The 18519-nt window shown below is 41.8% G+C and overlaps 1 protein-coding gene across 2 annotated transcripts in view; it reads left to right on the top strand.

Annotated features, from left to right (window-relative positions):
- Positions 1-18519, top strand: part of LOC109989958 (kelch-like family member 5) — a 63361-nt gene that overhangs the window by 38196 nt on the left and 6646 nt on the right. For both annotated transcript variants that reach the window (XM_020641872.3, XM_029278885.2), the window contains exons 4-10: positions 4338-4474; positions 5313-5509; positions 9863-10075; positions 14577-14763; positions 15732-15956; positions 16905-16980; positions 17367-17453. In XM_020641872.3, the coding sequence (XP_020497528.2) occupies positions 4338-4474; positions 5313-5509; positions 9863-10075; positions 14577-14763; positions 15732-15956; positions 16905-16980; positions 17367-17453 (1122 nt within the window). The remainder of the gene's footprint in view (positions 1-4337; positions 4475-5312; positions 5510-9862; positions 10076-14576; positions 14764-15731; positions 15957-16904; positions 16981-17366; positions 17454-18519) is intronic.

The following is an 18519-nucleotide window of genomic DNA, read 5'->3' as shown; positions in this document are numbered from 1 at the left end:
ACACACACACACACACACACACACACACACACACACACACACACACACACACACACACAACACACACAAACACACACATGCAATACTCTTCTCTGCTTCAGGCTATCTGTCAAGGTCCTGGTGCCACACTCTAATGAGATTATAAACATGAGCATAACACATACACTTTAGGAACACACACACTGGTGGGAAAATAATATCTGCAGAAAATTGCAAATGTAAACAAATGTTTAAATCTCTTCATGAAACTGGTTAACAGACATCTGATTTGAGCCTTTACTACGAAGCAGGATTTGTGGTTAGCGAGGTAACTTCAGGGTTAAATCCTACAAAGGTCGTTCACTTCTTACCTGGGTATATCGCCACGGTAACTTATGCTGCACACCTAACCTGCTCCTGGAGAAGGTTACGTTTGAGATAAGCGATCGACCTGAGAAAATCTCCGCCCGCTGACCAATCACATCTTTTGATCATGGAGCTCCCGGAGCTGTGGAGCAATTCATGTGTCCTGTATGATTTCACATTAGGCTATAGTCTGTTAAGGTCACCCTTCAATAGAGACTAAAAAAAACACCGGAGCCTTTGAGTTGTGTTTTCAAGTTGATAAATTATAAATATCTTCTTACGGCTTTGAATTATATTTTTACATCATTGTTTAGTGTCTCCATGCCGCTCTGTTTGTTATCGTCAGAGCTGCAGCTGAATGAAACTTGAAGCTAAAAACTGTTTGTGAGTGTGTGAAACTTCTCAGTTCTATGAAAGGGGAATTGAAAAATATTTACAAGTGACCTTAAGCTAATTCCTCTCCGTCCTTGGTCTAGCCTCCTTTAAGCCATATCTCTTCTTCGTCAGGCTCACTAAATTCTACACTGACCTAACTTAAAGCCTATCCCTCTCTCCTTCTGCTCTCTCCTTCTCTTGTCCGTGTAACTTTCCCTCTCGTCCCTGAGCTCAGCTGCGGAGACTGACACATGCAAATTAAATAATCTCCTCTCTCTCACTGCACGCATTGGCATGTCTTTTATTCTGCGTGCCAGGACTTCATCTGGCTGCTGTTATTTTATTGTTTTCTAGACTCTTCTGGGAATTCTGTGTTTTAAAAAAAATATTTGTTATGTGAAATAACAAAGCATGGTTAACTAAGGATCAGAAGAAATGAAGACAATGGGGAGTTTTCTTTTACTTTTAGGGGGGAGGTGGGGGGGGCTTTCGATTGTATGAGCAGAATAACAGTTTAGTATACTGACCTGAGTGAAGAAAGGCCTTGTTTTCTATCTATTTTTAAAGATGTGTTTTTGGGGCTTTTTATGCTTTTATTGTAGAGATAGGACAATGGATAGAGTCTGGAATCAGGGACAGAGAGAGTGGGGACATGCAGGGAGGGGGCCACAGGTCAGATTTGAACCCCGGGCCGTCCGGTTTGAGGACTACATCTTCTGTACATGTGTCGAGCTCCTTAGCCACTCGACCACCGGCACCCCGGTCTTATTTTTTCATTTTGTAAGACTTTTTCGTTGAGCGCTTCATTAGCCCAGAGTGTAAATACACTTATAAACTGTGTAACTGTAAGCAAAGCTGCTCGCCTTTAATGCATCTGATGTACATTGCGCAGAATATTCGCTCAGTTACTCCTACTCTAGCGAGACCTTTTAATGTCAAACTGCTTGTGAAGATAAACCACCCTAAATGATGAAACAACTTCAGGGTCAAACTCCCTCATTACACATGTTATTACAAAGCACATCAGATATTAAAAACCCTCATCCTAACTGCCATTGAGGGGGAAAAAGATCGTCCAACACAGTTTGAATAAGAAGCTTTCCCCTCCGAGGACATCCTTTCTCTTTATCCTCAATATGCTCACTGCGCACAAACATCTGGAGATGCCTCGGGCCCGTGCTCAGCTTTTGTTTGTTTTTTTTCTGCCTCTAATAACATCTCTTCAGAGAGAGGAATACACACAGAGATGATGAGAGCACTATTTGGAAAGTATTTCATTCTGTAAGGGGAACATGGTGATTCAATATTTAATATAACAAGCACTAAAGGGTCATTTTTGAATCCAGTGTGGAGCACATATCTACACGCTGTCCCCCTTCTACTTACAGAAATAATGACAAATCCATTTACTTTCTTTTTCAGCACACCTTCTCAGCCTCTCACAATGCTGAGAGAGATCAAAGGTAGTAATGTTGAAAGACATGCACATGTCTTTTTATTCATATCTGACTCTGACCCTCTAAAGGTTTTGACACCTTTGTGAATTTCATTATGAACAAGTTGAAAATGGGGAAGTGTGTTTTCTCAAAATACATTTTGAAACTATGTTCTAAAGAAGCCACGGATGTTCGTGACATGACCATTAACAGGTCTCTGACTGTCACCTCCTGCGGTTGCTTTCTTTTAATTTTTTTTTTTAACACCTCTGCTAAACAAGCTCACAAAACTCACACATACGGTGCTGCAAGTGCCCCGCCCCCCCCCCCCCCCCCCCCCCTCCTCCCCAACCCCCTTTTGTCTTTGAGGGCAGACATAGACAGACTTTCTGTATGAACACACAGCGTATTGATTCAGCTTCTGCTTCCACACCTGCTTCAGATGCTATAATTCCTGTCACTATACTGTACGCTTCTTCTTAGCTTTCATTTTAAATGTATGCAACCACTTTAATATATGTTGGCACAGGATGTAAGTTGTAGGTTCTTCCTGGAAGACGACTGATTCATATAACTGGAGCTGTCCAACAACATCAGGAGGCCAAGTATCTGTCACATGTAACGGGAAAAGTGAAAGAGAGGAGATATGTGATCCTGCCTTGATTTAAGGAAAAAAAGGAGGAGAAAAATCAAAAGTTTCTCCTGGTGGTCTGGAAGTTTGTGAGCCTGCCCCATGTACGGAGGCTTGAGTCCTCCAGGTGGGCTGTCCTGGTTCAAGTCGGTGCTGTGGCTCCTTTCCCGCTTGTCACTCCCCTCTCTCTCTCTCTCTCTCTCTCTCTCTCTCTCCCTGATTTCTTACTCTATTCACTTTTTTTTAAATAAAGGCATAAAAAGCTTTTTTTTTTGCAAACATTAAAACAAAGTTTCTCCTGGAAGGATTTCAAACTGTTTACTTGAAAAGTGACTCAAATAGTTTAGTAAAGAGTAAAGTTTTAAAAATGTTTGATGGTTCAATACTTTTCAATAAGACGTGTGTTGGAGCCAAATGATGTGTTTGTTTTGTGTCATGGTATTTTCTTTATGGTTGTGTGTGTTGGCCCTCCACTGGGCACTATGTGTAGCCTGGGCGGATGCTGCGTTTAAAGCAAGGCTCCAGGTGAGGTGGGACAGGTGATTGAATGGAGGCAAACAGTTTTTTTACCGTGTCAGCCTGTCGGAGTTAAACGCATCCAAAGCGGATTTGTTTGTTTTATTGACAGACGTAGTGGTTCATCATATTTTCCTTTATTTGATAAGAAGTGTTTAAAAATAAATGGATTGAAATATCCAAATCACAACAACAATGGACTGTGTTGATGTCTTCAAGGTAAGCACGCGTCCGAAAGCTTCCACCTGCATCCCTCAAGTGACTTTTTTAAACAATATTGGGCTTGTTAAAATTGGTCACTACAATGTGTTTTAAAACAACACGATCTCCTAATTTACATGATTGATTGTGTCAAAAGTACCAGAGCTTAAAATATCTATCTTGAGTCATAACTTTTAACCAAAAGTTGCTGCGAGTGAAAGAGAGAGAGAGCGCTGTCTATATTGCACCAACATCATCAACGTTTCATCGTGCATTTCAGACAGTGTACAGTCATTTGAAAGAAGAGATTACTCAGTAGATGCGTAGGATTCTATTTGTATTGGTATTAAAACGAGTATCAATATAATTGGATTTTTGCAAGTAACATCTGAGTTTAAAATTCTGGTCTTGTGACATCCTTGGTAATTAATCAGAAATAAGCTTGAAAGAGAGGGACACTTATTACTTTCACAACCCTGCACAGCTGTGTGAAGTGAGCGTCAGTGTTGTGTTTAATGGTAACTGCCCCCCCTCAGCTCCCACGTCAGAGAGATGTGGTGGAAAATGGTCTTGATTTTGAAGCTTGCTGATGCCTTTAAAGTGTGTCTGATGAGTATCACCTCTATGACTCATTTACGGGATGATAACATCGTGTATTGTCTGGTTGTGTGTCATCATTTTCACGCTGCTCTTTCCCTCTCTCTTCTGCATCTTTTCCCTCACAGTTCTCCAGACTCCTGTCCTGTCAGCAAGGTCAAAGTGTCCCGCCCCTCCATTACAGCGGGCGTCCATCCTCTCTGACTAATCCCTGACTCTCTCGCTCTCCTTCACAGATTGGTCCTCTCATCCGTGTCTGACTACTTTGCAGCCATGTTTACCAGTGATGTCAGGGAGGCCAAGCAGGACGAGGTGAAGATGGAAGGAGTGGACCCTGATGCATTGTGGGTCCTGGTGCAGTATGCATACACAGGTACACAGACACACTGGGAAAAAAAACATGATTTAAAAAGGATGTGGCTTCTCTCTTTCTCTAGAGCGAATTACACATCATGATGTATCGGTCACTATCAGACCTGCTACGATGTAAGATGGGAAATCAGTGCAGGTAAATGTTCTTAAATGTAAAGGTACATCAAAGCAGTCAGAGCGCTGAGAAGAATAATCCTGAATTACTTTTAAATAAGCTGTTGATTCTCTGTATTTTCCATATTGTTAAGAAGCAAAGCCTCATACAAAGACTTCGGTAATTGAAAAGCGCTTACTTTTAACCTTTAAAGAGGATATATTATCCCCCTTTTCCACTTTTCAAACAGTCCCCCTGTGGTCTAAATGAAACGTCTGTGCTTTGGTCAAAATATAACATGAATCAAGCACCAGAGGAGGTTTGTGACCCTGTATAAACCAGCTCTCTCTACAAAAATAACAGGAAATGACCTACTTTTTATTGAAACTTTAAATGTTAAATCCGTTTTTACAAATATGTAAATATCACTAAGGACAAATTGGTTTGAGGCCACACACCAAAAAGGGAAAAATACTCCAGCTGTTGTTAATGTTTGTAACGTCTCCATCAGTAAATGTAAACCAGTGGGGACGGGAAGGTGTATTTAACTTTTAGAAGGTTTTGGTTTGGCATTCAAATCTTTTCCGGCTGACCAACTTCAGCAGCCTGCATGTACTCACTAATTCTATTCATTTAGTCTCACCGCTATAAATAATGAATATCTCTTATGATGGTTTGAGTTGGTTGATACGTTGAAGCTTCTGTCTTTTTTGAATGCCACCTGACCGCCTGGCTTCTTATCCAGGCCGTCTGGAGTTGAGGGAGGACACCATCGAGTCTCTGCTGTCGGCGTCCTGTCTGCTCCAGTTGACGTCGGTGGTTCAGGCCTGCTGCTCGTTCCTGATGAAGCAGCTCCACCCGTCTAACTGTCTGGGTATCCGCTCCTACGCCGACGCCCAGGGCTGCCACGACCTGCAGATAGCCGCCCACGCCTACACCATGGTGGGTACAACTCCAGTGACTGTAGAGAGAATGAATGAAACAAAAACTGCTGGGTTAAATAGGGTGATTATTATGAAAGATGTAAGTCCAGGTCGACCAAAGGTGGAGTTCAATTCTTAACATATAATGTTACAAGATTAAACAGGCTTCTTTCACCTCCCCTTCTCTACCTCTGTGCACTTTCCTCTGGTCAGACTTTGGTCATTTTTCAGCCTTGATGTTATTCTTGGTAACAAATTGGTCCCCCGTTCTCAATGCACCACACACCATTATCAACACAATGGCTTTTTTTCAGGGGTTGCTATGGTGACTGTGAAAAAGCTTCTCCATCGACCTTTTTTTTAATTTATTATTTTCCCTTTTTTTGTGTTCTACCCCGTCTGCTTCAAGCGTCTCTTTATTTCCACCCTGCCTTCCTCTCTGTGTCAGTCACAGTCAATGTCAGCTAGCTTCTTTCTTCCCTTCATTTCTGTGTTTCTCTCTTAAGTGGATTATTGTTCAACTTTAATCTGGGGTAATTAGGTCGTTGAGGTTGCTTTCTCAGGGTGTGACTGTCTGCTTGTCTCTGTAATTCTCTCTCACACACACTCATTCACACACTAAACACAGCTCAAAAATATTATAACTGTGCATATGCTGGAACTACACTACGGAGTGAATGGATGGATTGTGTTTTTGTTCATAATTTTAAATGTTCACATTATGTGACACAGTCAGTCCCATTTTCTTTTTCCCACATGTCAAAATTATTTAAAAAAATCAATTACATGAAAAAAGAAAACATGTCTTTAATAGCTAAACTTTACAGTCAGAGTATAATGATGATAAATATCTCTGAAGAGATAATTGCCTTCAGTACCCTCACAGTTAACACAGCTATGAACAATTACAGAACATAATGTTGTCTAACCCTTGATCGTATATAAATATGGGCGTCGATTCTGTTTCCATCCGTTGTGAAGTGAAGCCAAAAAACATCCACTACGGAAAGAACCACACATTAAAGATCTCGTATTGTACTCATTTTCACCGTTCATGTTGTCAGCCTGTAACACGTACAGAGAAGCTTTGAATCTTTTAAAGCTAAAAAAAAACTTCTTATTTATCTTCTCTGGCGTCCATAAAATCCCCAATTTCAGATGTTCCTGGAAAGGTTCATTTCAGCTGTTCTCTCTCTAAGGCCCCCCTCCCCACATGGCCACTTTCTTCTGAATGGCCAGCTCACTGTGAGCCTTCTGACGGGGGAAGGTGGTCAGGCCCGCTACGTCAGCGTCTTCCTGTGTTGTCGTCATAACGGACTCCAGCTTTTCGCTTTTAAAAATGTGTAACTGTGAAATACAACCGTACGCATTGGACCCTGAATCTGACCGGGACATTTTGGAGAACATCAGCCGCAGCAATGTAGAAGACGTCTCAGTTTGGTAAGTAGCAGCTATTACCTAAGTGAATTCAGTTACAAGGTGACATGAATGTGGTTCATTTTTTTTCTTCCCCCTGGTAATAGGCGTACCTCTGGAAAATGTTTTAAAAAAAAACACAGAGTGAGGCTGAAAACCTCTGCTGTCAGGAAACACCGAAGGTACGATAGCTAGAAAGATTTTTCTCTGCTCCTCTTAAATGATCTTCCTTCACCTAGTGTTACATTTACTGTATATGTTGAAGTAAAATATGACTCAAAGTTCTTTTTTGGCTTGGAAATAGATATCTTGGAATATAGACATATATTCTGGGAAGGCCTCATTTTGACAGCAAAGTTCTGCTGGAGCTTAACTGTTTTATTAGGATTATAATGGAGCTCATTTTCTTACGACTTCATCCGAATCACTACCTATTATTTCTTATTAACCTGTATACCCACTGCACTATTCTCTCATTTACACCTGTTATATTGACACAAACATATTTTTAGTTTTAAGTGTTGAGACGAATGAACCAGGTGCCAATCCACCCCAACTTGAATGAGCATCCTGACCTGAAACCCAACTGAATCAGTGCATATAATAATAATAGAAACTTAAGAATAACACACCCTGCAGAAACAATGGACCTCTGAGCAGGAGAATAGAGGAAGAGGAAGTTTTGCCATCATGTTACCAGAGTTGTATTATTATTTGGAATTAAAACATTTCCCATATATCTTGATCATGATCCCCAGTTTGAAAACGAAAATAACACTGAAGTAAGACAATAAACGCTTTTTATTTACAAGAAATAACACAAGATATTTATAACAGTATAACATCTTTTTATTTTCCAGATCATATCGTTTCCTCGCGTACAGAAGTTTTGTGAGCTGTTGCCGGGGAAACCTCAGGAGACATGTAAAGGTCGTCATCTCTCCGTGTGGAGTTTCAGATTCCGAGTATCCAGCGGGGCACTATGATGGGTTCTGGCCGCCCCTCCAGTAGAAACGGGACGTGCGCCCGGCGATGACCTCCTCCTTTATGGGTGTCTCATTCTAAGCCCTCAGCTCCTCTGGGATGTTGATTCTCTTCAGCTCTTCGACGTAGGTGGCGGGGTCATCAAATACCTCTTCAAAGAGCAGTGTCATGAGGTCACTCACATACGCTGAAAAATACAAATGTTGAAATTGTAGATATTTATTTTATTTATAAAAGACCGTACGTTAATTTAAGTGTGAATTGAAATGCATTTATGTATTTTCTTTATTTTTTATAATAAAACAAGTTTTCTCACTGAATGTGAGCTCTGTCTTGACGGGCTGTGCTGTCACTTTTCCCTTCCTGGATATTTCAAACAGCATCTTGTAGACGGGTTTGCCCTCTACACTCTTGGCTTGTTCCCGCTCTGCATTCTCATTAAAATGCATTGCAGCTGATTCCTTTTTTTCCCCTCACACACATTTTTATCCAAGAGTGATTCTTTATATACATTACTGTAACAAATCTCCTTGGATAGTAATGAATAGAAAGAAAATGTACTTATACAAACCTGGTTGAAACCACTTCTTGGGGTCTCCAGAGACTCTCTCAGGGTGAGTACACTTGGGATAGAGGGGGTCTTTGTGTGTGTGGACATCCTGAATGTGATTTATCAGAGACGTCCACTTTGCCACCTTCTCTGGCCCGGTCTTTGAAGAAGTCGCTGACCAGTAAATGTGATTTTTGATGGAAGGCAACCACTTAGACACCAGCAGACACTCTTCGTTCTTTGCCAGGCTCGACAGATTTTTGGACAAACCTGAGAAGGAAAAAGGAATTAAACTTACTGACTTATAGTTTCATATAGAAGTCAAGCTAATAAAACAATAATAGTAATTTTCTATAGTGACTTTCCTGAGATGCTATAGTGCTCTTTTCAGCCCTTCCGTTTCCATGTGGACGCTCCCACCAACTTCATCACTCTAAAAAAAAACAGAACACTTGTATAAGTATATACTATGTTTCGACAAAGCCCAAATAGCTTGTTGACTTTCTGTCCATACAAGTTGAGACGAGACATTGTTCTCTTGTACTCTCGTCCTCTGGGAGAGAAAAAAAGCTTTGACTTTCCTTCGCAACCAAAGAAACACTTTCTCCAAGACACGCTGAAAACTTCACAAGCAGACTGCTGACAGATACTATTACAAGCAGAGGGGTCGAGCAGAGCAGTGAAAGAGAAAGTTTCTCGGTTCCTCAGAGACGGGTGTGGCTGCAGCCTGGAGACCTCTCGCCTCATGACGTTTCGCGCCACCAGCCTCGCTCTTTATATGCAGTCTGTGTGTCTTAACACTGAGAACATGTACTGCATGTGTTGTATCATAGCCTCTTTTTTAACGTCTACTTCTTCTTTCCATTTACACATAATTAAATGTGAAATGATTAAATGAATAGCTCTGTGGCTCCAATGGTTTTAATTTTGATGATTTTCTTTGTCATAGAAGTCAATGTCTTTGTTTTTTAATGAGCTGTGCGACATGAAAAGCTATTTCAAGATGTCACATTGTGCTTTAAGGAGTTATGATTGACATGTAATCATTGTGGGACACCTTATAGACCAAACATGAAAAGATTAATTAAGAATACAAGTAATGCAGCACAATTCTTCTCAAGAATCCTGCTCATCCTCTACTGAATTATTTCAGCGTTTTCACATCTACACCCTTTTTTGTCTGCAGCTTTTCATCCATCTTCCCCTGACCTTTCTCAAGCCTTCATTTCCTTCCCTTTTATTCTCTCTCCTCCCAACCCTTGATCCCTTTCCTCCCTCAGCTCCTATCTTCCAATTGGTTTCCCTCCCTTCTTTCCCTTTTTTTTCTGCACTTCATTATTCATCCACCCATTAATCTTTTTGAGTCTTCTCCGCCCCTTTCCTTCTCAGTTCTTATTTTGCTTTCACCTCTCTGTTCAACAGGAACACTTTCTAGATGTTGTGGGAGGCCAGGAGTTCCTGCTGCTCCCGATGGAGGAGATGAAGAGGCTGCTCATGTCTGAAGACGTGAACGTGCCCGACGAGGAAACCGTGGTAACATCCTTGCTAACGTGGGTCGGACATGACGCTGCCACGCGTCAACGTCACCTACCGATGCTGATGGCTCACATCCGACTGCCTCTGCTGCAGCCGCAGGTGAGAGCTGAGAGTGGGAAACAGTGTCAGGAGGTCGCCTCTTAGGATTTTAATACAGAGAATAATCACCACATTAGCAGAAAATCAGTTTAGCTCCTCAATCTGTGATTCCTTCTTGACAGAAGACGGACTCAGTTTGAGGCTTACAGTTTGACATAGTGGAGCTTTTAGCAGCTAAGGAGCAGAATTTCTTCCTCATTTTAATTGGGCATTTCAAAGAGACTAAAAACAGAGCGAAAGGAGAATGTCCAGAAACACAACTGACATTTGTCTCTTAAAAAACCTTAATCCAGACTTATATTGTCTTCTTAACTGTTATTATCACACCCTTAATTGTGCAGTACTTGCAACTACCATCTCCTCCCTTTCAATATGGGATTCATAAAAATACCCCATATTTATAAAACAATGTAAGCCCCCTCAGTAACGTTTTGCAGCAGCGTTGCCCTAGTTATGTGTCTGAGTGTGATTATCCATTTGGAAGTATCAATGGTGACTTTATCTAAGAACACAGTTGGCAGGAAAATTGCAGATAAATCAAAAAGTGTTATTCTCTTGTTCCTCTCACAAGCACTCCTGGCATGATTATGCATTTTCCAGTCTCCTATCACTGCTGCCATTAGCACACAATGCTTCAGTTACCATAAACTCTCTGAGGGTGCAAATATTATTTGTTCTAACTGTCTATAAGCATTGTTATTTTTGAATAGGACTTTATTTGAATTTTGCTCATTTTCATGACAGGGCCATTTCTGGGCCGATGGTATTGATATTGCCTCATTTAAAGCTCCTGTGAGGAGTTTTTAATGTCGTTCTGAAACAGACTCAAATGATTTGTGATGCCTTAAAGTGACCCACAAAGAAGAAAAATCAAACAAGACCATCACTGACCAGACTGACTATTTGTATAGTTAATTGTAATGCCTGGAACCTCTACCACTGTCGGTGTTAGCCGAGCACGCTGAGGAAACAGAAACAGCCTTTTTTATTTATTTATTCAACAGCAAAGATTGCCAGTGACTAATACACCTGACTGTTTTAAAGGGGACAAATTATGAAAAATCCACTTGTACAGTGTTTTTGAACATATATTTGTGTACCCTGAGTGTCTACTGACCCACAAAATCTGAAATAAACCCATCCAGTCCTTTGTTTGTAGTCTGCATAAGTCTTAAAACACAGAGAAAAATGCTCCGTTTTGAATTTGCTCTCCTTGTGACATCACAGTGGGATTCTGGTTTTTAAAAAAATCCCCTCCCCTCCCCTGGTATCTCCACCCATGGACTCCACCCCCAGCCTAGACCAAAACTTTTGCCCAGGTCCGCCATTTTTATTCTGGCTAGCGAAGGAGTGATGTCTACTGGGAAAACTCAGGGGCGTGGCTCATTGCATTTAAAGAGACACACACACCAAAACAGAGCGTTCTGAGAGAGGTGGTTTATACAGGGTCACAAACCTCCTCTGGTGCTTGATTCATGTTATATTTTGACCAAAGCTCAGCACACTTCTTGCTTGGCAGTAATGGATGCATTTCACCCCTCGCAGGTGTTTTCAGAATTTCAACCCTTCAATCCTTTTGTAAATTGGAGCCTGAGTTTTAAAAAATGTTATGCCAAAGCAGCTATTAATCTGGGTTAGTTTTCATCACTGCTTATACCCTATAATAACGTTCATCACACCTGTGAAACAAAAAGCTTACAAGCCTGTCTATGTTTGTCCTTATCTTCTGTCTCCACCCTGTACATACAATAACAAGTGCACATTAGTATCTCCTGTGTTAATGAGGTTTTTGTCCTTTTTTTGAGATGTAGCTTTGTCTTTTTTTGTTCATGCATTGCTGTCTTGCACAGCTACCCACAAGGTCACAGTTTGTGTCAGTTTCCCCCCTGATGATCTGCTGGTCTTTTTCCACTACCTAGCCCCTGAGGCAATTAGAGGGATTAAACAGTAGATCACAATCATCCCTTTGTCAGGTCTGTGTGTGTGTTTATATTTATGCTTGAGTGTTTTAGATGCTGTGTGCGTCTCTCCTTTGCTTTTCCCCCTCCTCCTCTCTCTTCTTCTGGGCTTGTGTGGCAGAGTGTCTTCACTGGTAATGCGATGCTGAGAGGTTTATATGCCAGGCAGAAGCTCAGTTACTGCCTAAGGCGCTGGATGCACACACACACACACACACACACACACACACACACACACAGATACACAAACTTTTTAAACCTTAATTAAGTGTGAAATCTCTTTTAACTGCAGCTAAATTATCTGTTCCCTCCATCTCCCTCATCAGTCTTCTCCCCCACCATTTATATAGAGACTGCAGAGATAAAGATCCACTTCCTTCCTTCCTGCTTCCTCTTTCCATCTTCTCCGCCTGCGTCTACACGTCTCCCAGGTTGTGCACACGTGCAGTACACAGATAAATGACTCTGCCCTGGTCAGCTGAAATCACAAGTAGCTGTAACATGTAATCAGGGGAAAAGATGGATGGCAGAGAGGTGAAGCAGAGGAACGGGAGCGGAGAGAGGGACAGCAGGACACACACAGAGCTGAGGTTTATTCAGCAGTGTTATACAAAACACCACCATCATATGACAAAGGCTAATGAATTAACCACTCAACAACCTCATGAGCTGTGACATGCCATACCTCACACACACACACACAGCCAATCAATATTCATCAACCAATTAGCCAGCTCTCTATGTAGGCCGCTGTGAGATTTCTCATCAAGAGGGATGTCAGTGCACCAAATTAATACCTTTAATCCTTTCTCCCCATTAAACACACACACACACCACACACACACACACACACACACACACACACACCACACACACACTCAGACTTGGTTTAATCTTCTCGGTGAGCATCTGTTGGCTGTTAATCAAGCAGTAAACGTTTGTGTGGGTGTCATCATCAACAATGATCATAAAGTAATCTGTTGCATATTTTCTCAGATATTCCCTTGGTTTTATAAAACATCAGACAATGATAAAAAAAAACACTTTCACCAAATCCTCACCAAAGATTCTTTGTGAGTTCCTTTTCAAGTTCATAAGGAGGATTGTCTTGGTATTAGTTTATTTAGAAAATAAACTAAATTAGAACTAAATGATTTTATAATGTTGTCTAAACAAATTTGAATTTTGAGTCGGGTGACTCATCAATGAATGGGCGCATATGTTTGGCTCTATTTTAAGGTGCCCGATTTGGGGCGTATAAAAAGTCAAGATAGAAGCTGATGGTTTGAAGTTCTGACTGGTGAGGGAAATAAAAGATGTGTGTTGTGTGTGTGTGTGGTAAGTGTGTCTGTTGGTTCAAACAGCGAGGGGAGCACTCCTTTCTTCCGGCTCGCTGTGAGGTAAAGAGAGGACAGAGAGGAGAAGGTGGGACGCCTGCAGGATGCAGTCTTATCTCGCCCTCCATGTTCAGTCCTTCACAGCGTGATGCTTAAATAGCACAGGAGAGGACTAAGCTAATATTCTGTCTCTGTCCTTCTTTATCACACACACACACACACACACACACACAAATAAATGCCCAAACAGGGTTCACTGTAATGTGTCCCTCTATGCTTGAATGCAATGGGAGTGTGTGTGTTCACCCTGGTGTGTAAGCTGCTTATCCATTTAGCACGCTCGCTTTACGCTCGCCACGTCTGGCTGAGAAAATTGATTTTATATTCAGTGACCAAATGGAATTATTTAGGCCGAATCTTTCTTTTTGCATGGTGGCATTATGGAGCAAAAGGAGGGTGTAAAATAATTTCCCCTGTTGTCTTCCTGAATACTCTCTTTCTAGTCTTTGATCAAATATCTATTATACTCCGTCTCCGTGATTGAATCTTCACAGCCACATCTGAGCGTCCCCTCTGACTTAGCTTCAGCCAACTTAGACATGCGAGGATACACATAGTCTGGAAACTTTAAATTACTTTTATAAAAAGAAAAACTGTTTCCCTCTGCAACCATTTATTAACACACACACACACACACACAAACACACAAACACACACCTATCTAAATGTAAATCATGTCGGTCTTGCCTTCAGGGAAAACTTGCTTCTTACCAGCCTGCTGCTCTCACAGGCAGTGATTTCCTGTGAATGTATTTTAAGGAACAGACTGGTGGAGTGAAGTGCTTTGCAGCTCCGGGCTGTTTCTGTGTGTGTGTGTGTGTGTCTGTGTGTGTGTGTCTGTGTGTGTGTGATGATAGATGAGGTTAGAGGATACAGGCTAAGTTGATGACATGCTGAGGACAGATTAGTCCTCTCGTGTGTCTGATGATCAGTGTGTGTCTGCTCTTGTGTATGAGTGTGTGTACAAACTAATGACTGCTGGTCTGAGCTGATCTAATCTCTCAATCAATGAGAGAACAGCTTTGTTCTGTCTCTCAGATCTCCTCAATCAGTGATAAGATCAAACACACACACACACACACACACACACACACACCCTGCATTTGTTTCTACTTCTTGTTGATGTGGTTGTGTGTGTTTGTGTAGTTTCTGGCAGACCTGGAGTCAAACCCTCTGCTGCGGGACAGTATCGAGTGCCAGCGGCTGCTGATGGAGGGGATGAAGTATCACCTCTTGCCCCAGCGGCGGCCCCTGCTCCAGAGCCCCCGCACTCGTCCCCGCAAGGCCACCGTAGGAGCCATGTTTGCTGTCGGAGGCATGGACGCTACAAAAGGTGGAACAATCACACAATGCATAACCACACAGTACAATAATACTCAGGAGGCAATAAATCAGGCAAAAAGGTGGCAGCCGAAGCGGCAGAGTCAAACACCATGACAGTTTTTGCTTTTACATCAATGCTACAAACAAGTGGAAAAGATCGTACTGGCAAGCCAAGAAAAGTGTGAAGCTACGTTTAAACTTGCACATCGATTGCAACAATCACACATCAGCTTATCTTGACTTCACGCTGAAATTTTACTTACATGAAGGCGGGTGGCTGGAAAAAATCCTGGTAAAGTTGGGGTGAAAAATGTGTCTGTTTGCGCTCACTCTGAAAATGTCCGAAACCTTTCAGGCTTTAACATCTGTGGAAACACCATTTGCTTCCTATGACATTAAAATAAATATCAGTGTATTTTGCACCACAGATCAAACAAGAAAAAAGTCATTTGTGCATTTTAATTTTGGCTTGAGGTCGCTGTGATTTGTCTGCAACACCTTTAAACATTCAATGAACGGAGACAATAAAGGCCAGAGTAATCGATAACGAGAGCGATCATTTGTTGCAGCCCTCGTTCCTCACCCTGTGGCTGCAGAAGGATTCAGCGCTTTGTGTTGAAACAGAAAGCAATTTACACAGACATTTTGTCACATAATAAGTAGGCCTTTATCTTGCAATCATGCCAGTGTTGATCATAATAAACAGTTAATTGATCCATGTGTGCCTGCAGACTCTGTGTTTCTATTAAACGTCTTCTGGTGCAGAGTGAATGAAAAGTTTTCTCAATGTCGCCTGACGTCCTGTGTGTAGGTAACCCGGTCTGGTTTGTTGGTATTATTCAGTTTGTGAGAATGGAGAGCAAAGAAAAATGTCTGATGTAGCCATAGGAACCAAATCTACATAACAGAGCAGATCTAACCTTTAAAAGAAATGAGCGAATTAAATGACAGATTTTTTTCTTGTGTTGTTTTGAGCAGGTGCGACCAGTATCGAGCAGTACTGTCTGCGTCAGGACACGTGGAGGCAGGTGGCCACCATGAGTGGGCGGAGACTTCAGTTCGGTGTAGCTGTCCTTGACGGTCGTCTGTACGTGGTGGGCGGCCGAGATGGACTCAAGACCCTCAACACTGTGGAGTGTTACAACCCGCACAGCAAGACCTGGAGCGTCATGCCTCCCATGTCCACGCACAGGCACGGCTTAGGTGAGTCACCTGTCTGAACAGTCGACTCACAACTGTAATGGTTTGAAATGTTAATTGCAGCAGCAGAGCGTCGTTTGTGTTTAGTGTCTAGCCTCTGACGTCATCACTCCCCACTGAGTGTTTTACATCTAGAAATTGAAGGGATGAGATGGTATCTGAAAACGTTTAGTCAGAGGGAGCCTGAAGGTGGATGGGGAGAAGGTGTTGGGGCTGGAAGCGAGAGTACAAATGACAGAGCAGAGCCGGAGAGACCGGAAATCTTGCAGCTTAAATAGACGGCCACAGTGGGTGGATGTGTTTGTAAAGTGAAGAGAATGACTCATGATGATGTAAAATAAGTGCAGCCCGAGTTACCTGCCTGAAACCAGCTCGCAAGTGTGACTCCATAAATGTCATAAAAACACAGTTGAAGCTAATTAGGGTCCAGAAAAGTCTTTTTATTAAGATTTCAACTGTCAAGATGCTACCAAATTAAGATTATTTGTTTAAATTAAGGTTTCATTTTCGTTTATAATTAAAAAAAAAAAAAAAAAGATGGACCCCTTTTAAACCCAAAGCTCTTTTCACAGCATCTCTGCAGTGAGAGATTCACAGAGCACTTTAACAGTGTGAACTGAACACGTGTATTTTTGTTTGAAGTCAGTCTCCCCATTGAGAAAGGGCAACCTGCGCTGCTCTGGTGTGTCATTGTTTTATCAAGTGTGTGCATGTAAGGGAGGGGAATATTCAAACTCACATCTGGCACCACAGATGCGCTGGCAGATAAATATGAAGGTGTCAACATGCTGCTAACTCTGCATGCCTGGAGCCAAGAGTGTATTTGCACACACACACACACACACACAATAAAAAACTCTTGTCCAGTGTGTTTTTGGTTGCCTGTCCAAGCTGATTGTGTCTTGGTACGTTGCCATGATTTAATGAGGCGTGTGTGGTTGCGTATCACAGGTGTAGCTGTCCTAGAGGGGCCCATGTACGCGGTGGGAGGACATGACGGCTGGAGCTACCTCAGCACTGTGGAAAGGTAAGAGACAGCTCTTTAAAGGATCAGATAACACACTAATACGATAAGATATGTTCATATTTGGCCTTTTACCTGTTGTGGAACGTAGCCAATCAGATTATTTACGAGCGATTTGACGAAGTTTTAGGATATTCTCTCGGATATTTTTGTCTCCATCCCAACACACTGAGGTGAAAGTTCAAAGGGAATTTCCGTCAGGATGAAACTGAACAAATAAAACGATTGTCAGCAGTTTCTGTGGAGGATCACGAGTGACAAAGGAGCCAGAGACTGCTGAGAGATGATGCAAACTGACAATACAATATCTTAAGCGCACTGTATGTTTCATAACTCATTTTGTTCAGTAATGGATTCTTTTTCACTTTATTCACCTGATTTTTTAATAGATGGGACCCCCAAGCTCGCCAGTGGAGTTTTGTTGCAAGCATGGCGACGCCCAGAAGCACAGTGGGAGTCGCTGTACTCAATGGCAAGTAAGTGATCTCAAAAACCCCCTCGTTTTATTTCCTCAAACATCTACACTGTATCCAATCTGAAGAATGAATAAGATGAATGTATGAGTCATGTTTGATTAATTTGTGAGCTAGATCATGTCGTAAGAAACTGTTTAAGATTTTACCAAATTGGACACCAAAGTGTTTTGTGTGTGTCCCATGAAAAGTCTCTTTTTAATAGTTGAACTGTCTTTACACAGCTTCACATCACATGTGGCTAATTTAGAAGAAACAATCTATTAACCATACTAAAATAATCAAGTCAAATAAACATGTTAAATTAAATTCTCTTGGTGTGGAGATCAGTTGAAACATAACAGAGTGAATCCTTCACCTTTTATTAAGAGCCATAAATAAGATTTGATTAAATAAGACTTAATTTAGATGATTCACAGACAGGTGTTTATTTCTCTGTATCTCGTCTGCTAATTCATGTACAGAAACTCAGCAGTGTAAGCTACTGCACAAAGACCTCCACAGACTCACTCATGCACATATTAATAGTGACATTTCATAAGTTCAAGCCTTTACTCTACTGACTTGCATTTGTTAGAATTTCAATATTCCAGTGTTGGTTTTATTATTCAGTGCCTCAGACAGACGCTCCAAAATAAACTTCATAGATGCTAATCATGGTGTGTGTGTGTGTGTGTGTGTGTGTGTGTGTGTGTGTGTGTGTGTGTGTGTGTGTGTGTGTGTGTGTGTGTGTGTGTGTGTGTGTGTGTGTGTGTGTGTGTGTGTGTGTGTGTTCTCTGGGCTCTTTGCCTGATGGAGCTCATTACTTGCTTGACTGATTCTGATGCACTTTTTATTTTGCCCTCCAAAGTCCACATCCATGTATACCTACACACACACACACACACACACACACACACACACACACACACACACACACACACACACACACACACACACACACACACAAGCTGGATGTGTGATGCCCTGAGAGGTCTGGCTGATTGATTTTGCTCACCTCACTTTGTCCCAAAAACCTGCACACACACACACACATAAATAAACCCTTACACCATCTGTTTTATTGTCA

This window comes from Labrus bergylta, chromosome 1 (assembly GCF_963930695.1).
Source record: "Labrus bergylta chromosome 1, fLabBer1.1, whole genome shotgun sequence".
Taxonomy (NCBI): Eukaryota; Metazoa; Chordata; class Actinopteri; order Labriformes; family Labridae; genus Labrus; species Labrus bergylta.
This window is presented reverse-complemented; position numbering and strand designations above follow the sequence as displayed.